We start from the raw sequence: 9,359 nt of genomic DNA on the forward strand, positions 1-9,359 counted from the left end.
CCGCGCCGGGCCCCCCGGGCCCCTGGCTGTCCCCGCTTGGAGTACTGGCCCGCTGCGAGCTGGACGGGCTTCCAGATCGGGGGGCACCACTGGTCTTGCTGCTGGACTGGGCGATGGAAACTTCTGGGGCCTAAGAAAGAGGCCAGGGCACAGTGAAGAGCGGCCGTCCTCACCCTGCGGTCAGCCGCCCAAACGCCCGCTGGCTGTCCCGGGCACCCACGGGCCCCACGCCTGTCAGTGAGCCCACCCCGGGCACTCAGAGCCAAGGGCAGCTCCTGTAAGCCATGCCTCGCTGTGTGGCCTCGGGCAAACTGCTTTCCCTCTCTGAGCTGCTCCTCTACGAATAGTCTTGCAGAGTGGAGGGAGGGCGGGAGGGGGGAGGATTTGTGGCAACGCAGCGTAGGCTGCGCACAGTAGGTCTACAATGGCAGCTGCCGCACACAGTAGGGTGACCGCTGTCCTGGCTGTCCTGGGGAGGGGGTGCTGACCACATCGTGGTCGTCCAGCCGGGTGCCCATGCTCACCACTGCCCACCCCTGCCCGGGGCCCTGGCTGCTGCCCTTGGGGTCCCCACTCCTGCCCATGGCACCCGAGGGCCTCCGTGGCCAGGACTGCCCCTCCCCCACGCCCAAACCCCAGCCGCCCCGTACCCCGGCTCCCCGCTCTGGGACAAGGTGTAACAGCCTTGCGGGGCTGCGGGCTCTGCCCTCTCCTTGCTGTCAAACCAACCCAGAATGGCACTGACTGTACACCCGCATCTGCGTTCACACGTCCATCCTCAGCCAGCTAACAGCCAAGATAGCCAGGTGTCGGTGGCCTGTCATCCTAGCTACTCAGGAGGCTGAGATCTGAGGATCGCGGTTCAAAGCCAACCCGGGCAGGAAAGTCCATGAGACTCTATCTCCAATAAACCACTCAGAAAACCAGAAGTGGCGCTGTGGCTCAAGTGGTAGAGCACTCGCCTTGAGCTGAAGAGCTGAGGACAGCGCCCAGGCCCCAGGACCAATAAAAAAATGCTAGGATAAGGCATGGCTCACGTAGCAGAGCACCAACCATGAACGAACAAGCCAAAGGAGAGCCGGGGGCCCTGAGTTCAAACCTCACTCCCAGCACGCACGCGTGTGCACACACACACACACACACACACACACACACAGGAGCACCTGCGACAGTCCCTGAGCTGCAGCAGGAACAAGGCGTTGGGATCATTTTCCACCAGCCACTGCCAAGGAAGAAGACAGCAGCCGTCCCCAGCCCGGCCTCCCCGCACACAGGCCGGGGATTCCCTCCTGTGAGTCCCACGGTGTGGAAAGCTTTCCAGCCCCTGCTGGCCTCTCCCGGCCTAGGAAGGAAGCAGCACTTCCCCAGGGCCCAGCGGCGTTACTGATGTGCTGGCGGAGGCCCAGAGCGAACAGGGATGCGGGACCAAGAGCCGGAGTCCAGATCCCAGCAGACATGGCCCCTAAGCCTGCCTGCAGCCTGGCCCTGCTCTCCCTGGCCGGGTGAGCTCAGGGAAATCGGGGCCCTGGGAATCGGGGGTGGGGCGTCCTGGGGTGGGCGGGGGCCGGGCTGGGACAGGCATGGCTATTTCTGGCCCAGTTGGGGACAGTGGCAGGCCACCAGGGACACATTCCCCAGGCTCTGGCCCCAGGAAGGTCCTGGCCCAGAGCAGCCCCCGCCGTGGCCCGAGGCCTGTCCATCTTGTGCCCTGGCCCCGAGCCTCTGCCCGCACCTGGTGGCGACGCCCGTCTCCTCCCTCAGCTCCGTTTTCCTTTCTTGTCCACAGAGGAGCCGGCCTGGCCCGCAGCCGGCCGCGTCCTCTCCTCCCCGGGCCGCCGAGGCCTCCACCCTGACCCCTGCTTGATCCTCTAGGCCTCGGTCTCTGATAACTGGGGTTGGAATCATCTATCGCCCGTGAGCGGATCATGCATGCTGGCTGGCAAAGGCCGGGGCCTGGACGCGGCCCATGGACGGTCACTTTGCCTTTAGTCTGACAGCGTGCGGGTGGGCACGGAGCCGGCCTCCTTGTCACCCTGCCCCAAGACGGGGCCCCGGTGCTTCTGCAGCTGCCGCTCAGCTGTCGGGGAGTTTGCCAACACAGCAGGGCCATTGTCCCGGGACAGGTGCGGGCACGGGCAGACCAGCCAAATACACGCTGAAGGGAGCGGGGGGGCCAGGGTCAGGCCAGGAGGAGACCCCGGACCAGGCTGCTCCACCACGTCAGCACCCACACCGCCCACAGGGGGCGCTGGGGGGCCAGATAGAAGATGCCGGCTGCTGGGCTGAGGGATACTCCCAGGATGCACCCTGCTCCCCACACGGTGTCCACTCCCAGGATGCACTGCGCTCCCGACCCCTCCCCGAGGGCTCCCTACCTCCCGTTCTGGGGAGGCCAGGGCAGCCTCCTTCCTCCGCCTGGCCTCTTTGGACTCCTTTTCAGTCTCCCGGACCAGCTGCTTGATGAAGCCCCCTGGGATGACGGAGAACAGGGGAGGGGGTGAGGAAGGTGGGGGGGTCTTGTCTTCTTCCCGGATCTGTTTGTAGAGGAAGGAGAGAGAGATGAGGGGGAGAGCCCACAGGGGCGGGCTGCCCTGCTGCCCTGTTGAGGAAGGAGGTCCCAGGAAGGAGGTCCCAGGGAGGAGGCCCCAGGGAGGAGGCCCCAGGGAGGAGGTCCCAGGGAGGAGGCCCCGGGGAGGAGGCCCCAGGGAGGAGGTCCCAGGGAGGAGGCCCCAGGAAGGAGGTCCCAGGGAGGAGGCCCCAGGGAGGAGGCCCCAGGGAGGAGGTCCCAGGGAGGAGGCCCCGGGGAGGAGGCCCCAGAGAGAAGGTCCCAGGGAGGAGGCCCCAGGAAGGAGGTCCCAGGGAGGAGGCCCCGGGGAGGAGGTCCCCGGGAGGAGGCCCCAGGGAGGAGGCCCCAGGAAGGAGGCCCCAGGGAGGAGACAGCATGTGGAACTGGGACAGCATGTGGAAATGAACGCAGAGCAGCGGCAGCTACGCCAGCCAGTGTGAATCGGCCTGGATGGAGCCCCCATGACATGAGCTTGGACCACCGAGGCCCCAGGGCCCCTTCGTTGGCCCGGACAGCCCTGGTCTGGGAGGATCTGCTGGGGAAGGAGCGTGGGGGAGGAGAGCACGCACGAGGGGACCCTGCACTGCCTCCCCTCACCATGAGGGGGCGCTGGAGAGACGCTGGGAGGAGAGGATGCCCTTTCTGCCTAGCCCAGGGATATTCCCAAGATGCACTGCGCCCCGAGCCTGTGGATGAAGGGGCCTGGGGTTCGTCGGCCATGTGACAAACTGTCTGAGGGGTGTAAGGCGCACTGATGGGTCCCGGGGAGCCCGCTTGGGTGCCCTGCGGGGGGGAGCCCCCTGGGGTGACGCCCCATCCCCCCCAAACATCACTTTCCTTCTGTTCCCACAGGGCGAGCCGGGAGGATATGGCCATGCTGCAGGGGTGATGGCGAGACGGGCCCGGGCTCCAGACGGGGGTGAGCAGATGAGCGCTCTCCTGCCGGCCACGCAGAACGAGGCCTAATGGACACAGGTCACAGGTGAGGCCGGAGGCCACCAGCCTGCAGAGACACAACGGGGGGGGGACGGGGGGGTCAGTGGAGACCTGGGCCGGAGCTACTCCACAGCTCAGGCCACGCCCGCCCAGGGAGCAGCAGCCCCCGCCCCTGCCCCCCAGCCCCAGCCCCTGGCCCCTGGGCCCCCCTGTCCTGTGCCACCCCCTCGGGCTCAAGCCACCGCCCATCCACTTCCTGACCCTCAAAACCACTCCGGCCTAGCTCCTGAACACCGGGTGTCCCTCAGCTCATCTGAGATTCTGGGGTGCAAGTTCTTCATTCTGTTCTCATTCTGGGGGTGTCTTCTGCCCAGAGAGACGCCAGTACTTTCACCTATGCGCTTCATTGATGGGCACTGAGGGATCCACTTTGGGGTTTTACGCGCAGTGTTGGTGTCAGCCGCAGCCCCGTGCATCCGCACACGCCCGTGTTTCTCTCGGGCCCCTCACAGTGGGGTTTCTGCTATTTTTTTGTTTTATTTCTTGCACTCTTTCTGGGGTGGAGCTCTGGCCTTTGCACCTGCTGGCCAGCCACGCTTCCAGCCAGCTCTGGCTGTGGTTGTTTTCGAGGCGGGGTCTTTCCTTGTGCCGGGGCTGTCATCCTCCTACAGGTGTGTCCCTGTGTCACTGGGGATGACGGGCGCATACGGCCAGGCCCGGAGCCGGGACGGCAGGTAGGCACAGCTGCACTAGGTCCTCGGTGGAAATGAAGTCTGGAGAACACTCATGCCGGACTTGGCCACAAACCGCTAGCCTGCGAGGCTGAGCCGCCGTGCTGGCTGAACGCTTGATTCTTTTTTTAAGAAACGGTTGAGTGGTTTTGCAGGGTGTGTGTGCACGGTGTCCCGGCCCCCTCCCTGCTCTGTGGGGAAGGAGGGCTGCTGGACACAGTGGGGGCCCGTCCCGACCTGGGTGACACGCAGAAGGGGCTGAGAGGGGCAGGCCGTGGTCTGCTCAGCGGGGCCGGGGTGAGGGGCGGCCCCTTTAAGAGGCGGGGCATGTCGGGAGGCGGTTAGGCCGTTGGGGCGTGGCCTGGGCAGGGAGACCCTGCTGAGGTCTTGCCAGCGAGCTGCTATAAAGGAGCAAAACCAGCCGCCCCCTTCCCTGCGCCTCTCTCTGTGCGATCTTCTCTGTCTCGTGCTTGCTCCTGACACGGAGACACCACCCACCAAGAAGCCCTCTCCGGAGCCGTGCTGTGCCCACACCACGCACGCTCTTGAGCCTCCAGGACCATGAACCAAACCTCTTCTCTTTGTGCCCTGGCCAGAGCGGAGGCTGGGAGCAGAGGCCAGGAGTGGAGGCTGGGGATGGAGGCCAGGAGTGGAGGCTGGGGGCGGAGGCCGGGAGTGGAGGCTGGGAGTGGAGGCCAGGAGCGGAGGCCAGAGCAGAGGCCGGGAATGGAGGCCAGAGCAGAGACCGGGAGTGGAGGCTTGGAGCAGAGGCCAGGAGTGGAGGCCAGAGCGGAGGCCGGGAGCAGAGGCCAGGAGCAGAGGCTGGGAGTGGAGGCCGGGAGTGGAGGCCGGGAGCAGAGGCTGGCATCTCCCTTTCCTGCCCATCCTCCCTTCTAGCCTGCTGTCCAGCAGAGCCCCCCCAGCCGTTGCTGCCCAGGGGCTCTCTGGGGGGCACCCTGGGTGACATGTGTGTAGGGCTGCTCGGGAGCCCCATCTCATGGCCCCGGGGAGATGGGGGGCTCGCTGGCCCCCAGCTCTGAGCCCACGCCAGCTCCGTCACCTCCCGCTAGCGCTGGGTGCTGGTGACTGCCTTCCGGGGCCTCCCCCGCCCACTCCAGCAGGGTCTGGGGAGGTCACGTGACCAAGGGGACCCCCCGCCCCACCCCCACACCCCAGTAAACGCGTCCAAACAGCCCAGCTGTCCCTCCAGCCCACCCCGGGGTGAGCTGTGCACATGGGCCGGCCGTGCCGGGCCTCTGGGAGAAGGTGGGCACCCAGGCCGGTCCCCACCGTCCGGGTGACGCGGGCCGAGCCCCCGGTGACTCAGGCTCTGAGCTGCGTGCTAGGAATAGGCCTGACGCGATGTCCGCACTGGCCACCGGCCCTGCTGCCCACGCCCTTCAGCCAGGGCGTCCGTCCCCCCCCAGCCCTGCAGCTCCCCGGGGCCCTGGGAGCCCCTGGCGGCCGCTCTGGGCTCCTCCGCCCCCCCACCCCAGCCCCCAGGCCAGGACCGAAGGTCACGGGCCCGGGCTCCCTGCGTCCAGTCCTGCCCCTCCCGGGCTGAGGTCCAGCCCCACTGACCCCGGGCCGGCGGCCAGGCCCACTGCGGAGCTTGGTCAAGCCCTCATTTAAGCAATGTTCTTATCACCCGTCCCTTCCAGCCCTGGCTTCAGCCCGGACTCTGAGTCACCACGCCAAGACTCCCTCGGGAGCAAGGAGGACGGTCACAGGAGAGGCAGCCCTCGAAGCCGGGGGTGGCCTAGAAACACCTTCCATGTGTCCAGCCCCCCCCCAGCCGCCCCCCATGGCCAGCCCCAGGCCTCCACGGACTTCCCCTGGCTTTGTGGCTTCTGCAATGCCCCCCGAGACCACCTACCCTAACGGCAGTCCCCTAACACGGAGACACCCCTCCAGATGCATAAACCTCAGGGCCTTTGCACGCACTGTGTCCATTACTCAAATGCGTCTTCAACATGGCTCACTCCTCCATATCCTCTTCCAAGTCTTTGCTTGAGTCGCCTCAATCAGCCTGCCCTCAACGCCATGCCCCTTCCTCCCTTCCTCCCTTCCTCTCTTCCTCCCTTCCTCCCTTCCTCCCTTCCTTCCTTCCTTCCTCCCTTCCTTCCTTCCTTCCTTCCTTCCTTCCTTCCTTCCTCCCCCCCTTTTTTTTTTGGTGCTGTACCTGGGCTTGAACTCAGGGCCTAGGCACTGTCACTGAGCTTTTGTGCTCAAGACAAGCACTCTACCACATGAACCACAACTCCATTTCTGGCTTTTTGGTAGTTCATTGGAGATAAGCCTCACGGCCTTTCCTGCCCGGGCTGGCTTTGAACCGCGATCTCAGATCTTAGCCTCCCGAGTAGCTGGGATGACAGGCGTGAGCCACCGGCGCCCGGCTCCCATCATGTCACATTGCAATTGCACACGAGTACCGTGTGGCCGGCCTCACTGCTAGAGGACAGCGCAGAGAGGTCAATGCACTAGCCTGAAGCCACACAGCAGAAAGTCCAAGGTAGGCCCCCTCTGTCGGCATGTCGGACCCCTTCTTTCTGTAGCGCTATCTCAGCCACAATCAGACTAATAAAATTGGGGGAGAGGTGCGGGCCAAGCCTTGGAGGCACCCTGGGTACCCCTGTCACCTCCGCCAGCCGCCAGCCTCCATGGAAGGTGTCTTCGGTCCGGCTGTCCCTCTCCACCCCGGGCCACCTTGGACGCGGGGCGCAGGCGACGGGGTGGGGGTCACAGCTCCACCATCCACATCCCCTGGGCCCTGCCAAGGTCACCGCGGGCTGGCCACGCTGCGCCCACGGCGCGGACCGTTAAAGAGTCCCTCACGCACCCTGTCTGGTTCTCTTGACTTCCTTTACTTTTGACCTATGGAAAAGTCCAGCAAAACACTGGCCAGAGGTCCAGCGCTGTGCGGGCTGCTCCTCCACGGTCCCAAGGTCTCCCCCCCTCCGCGGGGCCATCGCCAGCGCTCCCCGCTGAGCGCGCCGCTTTCTAGCAGCACCGTCAGGGCGGCAGCCAAGATGGGTGGCAGTGGCCGTCTGGGGTGTGGCAGCAGGGCTCCCAGCCGGAGGGACGAGCCCTGTGATCGGTTGCTAATGTCTGCCCTGGGAAGAGCGCCGTGATGGATTGCTAATGTCTGCCCGGGGCCTGGCAGGTGTCATGGGTCCGCACATGCTCGCTCCCTGCCTCCCAGGGCCCAAGTGTCTCCACCGGCGCAGCCAAGCCAGCTCACCCGGGCACCCTCCGTGCAGACCAATCCCGGGGCTGGAGGCCACCGCGCGTGGGACAGGCCCGGGCTGGGTCCCAGGCCGGCGGTCAGCATGCCCACCAGTGCCCTCCCCCTCCTCCTGTGGCTCTGCCCCTCCCCCTCTCTCTGTCTCCCATCCCCCCCTGCTCGCCCCCGGCCTCTGCTGTGATTTTCTGAAGCCCCCCCCCCACCAACAAACACCCCGATGGCCACAGCCCGACGGCGGCAGCTGCAGGTCAACGCGCCCAGGCACACGCCAGGTCACCCTGTGGCCCCGACAATGTGTCTTGTGGAGGAAGTACCCCAGGGCATTGGCACCTCCACCCCCCACGCACCCATGTGGATAAAGCGTTCCCAAGAAAGCGCCAGGAGAGCCCGGCTCCCGGACCGAAGCTGAACAAAGACCCCGACGCTGCTGCTCCCACCGATGAGCCAGCAGCCAGGGCCCGATGAGAACGATCGCCTTACAGAAGCGAGCCCGGGGCCCAGCGCAGGGCCACGAAACCCTTCCACCCACCAGCCTCGCCGCCCCAGGGAGCAGCCGGGGCCACCAGGCCTAAAATAACCCCACAGGGCCTGGGCCCCCCAAAGCACATTCCAGAGGGCACGCGTGCCCCCCCCCCGTTCCAGCCCCGCCGTACCTCGTGTCTGCGGGTCGAGCTCCGGCTCCTGCCCTCGCGCACGGAGTCCCCAGGTGTCGGCAGAGGGGCCCCAGCAGGCTGGTGAAGGGGAATGGGGAGCCGGGCTGCCCCTCCCTCTCCTCCCCTCCCCCCGTGGCAGCTGAGTCGACAATCATTTCTAAAATTAGCCTGAGTCCCAGGCCCGGCCCGGGACGCGGCCGCCGGTCACCGCAGATCGCATGGACATATTTGGTGGCGGGGAGCGGGGAGGGGCCGCAGCTCATTCTTGGCCTCACCCCTGCCCCGCGGCCGCCCGGCCCAGCCCGTGGCCCACGCTCAGGGCCAGCCAAGCACCGAGGGCTGGCTCCGGAGAAGGGCCGGGGACACCCACCTTGCGGGCAGGGCTTGTCCCGGGGAGCCCGGGCTGGGCTCCAATCCGCTCACCCCACGTTCCCAACAACCCAGTGCCAGACTAGGGGGGTGCGGGGAACCTCCATTCACAGATGGGGAAACCAAGGCCCAGGTGCAGGGAGGGCAGGGCTCAGCCTCACATGCTGCTGGCCCTGGAGGGGGGTGTTAACACAGTGCTCAAAGTGGAAGACACACAGACACAGAGACAGACAGAGACACAGACAGATGGACACAGAGACACAGAGACAAACAGACACAGAGACAGAGACAGAAAGAGACACAGACTGGTGGACACAGAGACACACAGACACAGAGACAGAGACAGAGACACAGAAAGAGACACACAAATGGACACAGAGACAGACAGAAAGAGACACAGACAGATGGACACAGAGACACACACACAGACCACAGACACAGACAGATATAGACACAGAGACAGAGACAGACAGAAAGAGATACAGATGGACACAGAGACAGACACAGAGATAGACACAGAGACACACACACAGACAGAGACAGATCGACCGAGACAGATCGACAGATACAGACACAGAGACAAAGACAGACACACAGACAGACACAGAGACAAAGAGACAGACACAGAGAGACACAGAGACACACAGACACAGAGACAAAGACAGAGACAGACACAGAGAGACAGAGAGACAGATAGAGAGGGACAGACACAGAGAGACAGAGAGAGAGAGAGACAGAGAAAGCCAGAGAGGAAGGAGGAGGAGGAGAAAGAAAAGGAGGGGGATGGGAGGAGCGGAGATAGAGAAGGGTTAAGGAAGAGAGGAGAAAAAAAAAAAGAAGGTGGGGAGGGGAGGGTGGGG

General features: G+C 65.0%; 2 protein-coding genes across 2 annotated transcripts in view; both read right to left on the bottom strand.

Moving 5' to 3' along the window:
* Myo18b (myosin XVIIIB) overlaps positions 1 to 3,442 on the bottom strand; it is a 114,835-nt gene extending 111,393 nt beyond the window's left edge. Inside the window, exons 1-5 of the mRNA XM_013014279.1 lie at positions 3,395 to 3,442; positions 1,996 to 2,534; positions 1,733 to 1,882; positions 441 to 576; positions 46 to 130 (exon numbers count right to left, since the gene is read on the bottom strand). Coding sequence (XP_012869733.1) covers positions 46 to 130; positions 441 to 576; positions 1,733 to 1,882; positions 1,996 to 2,534; positions 3,395 to 3,442 — 958 coding nt within the window. The remainder of the gene's footprint in view (positions 1 to 45; positions 131 to 440; positions 577 to 1,732; positions 1,883 to 1,995; positions 2,535 to 3,394) is intronic.
* The window catches only part of Adrbk2 (adrenergic, beta, receptor kinase 2), a 70,487-nt gene that overhangs the window by 11,128 nt on the left and 50,000 nt on the right, over positions 1 to 9,359 (bottom strand). The window lies entirely within an intron of this gene.

This window comes from Dipodomys ordii, unplaced genomic scaffold, assembly GCF_000151885.1.
Source record: "Dipodomys ordii isolate 6190 unplaced genomic scaffold, Dord_2.0 Scaffold23, whole genome shotgun sequence".
NCBI classification, from domain to species: domain Eukaryota; kingdom Metazoa; phylum Chordata; class Mammalia; order Rodentia; family Heteromyidae; genus Dipodomys; species Dipodomys ordii.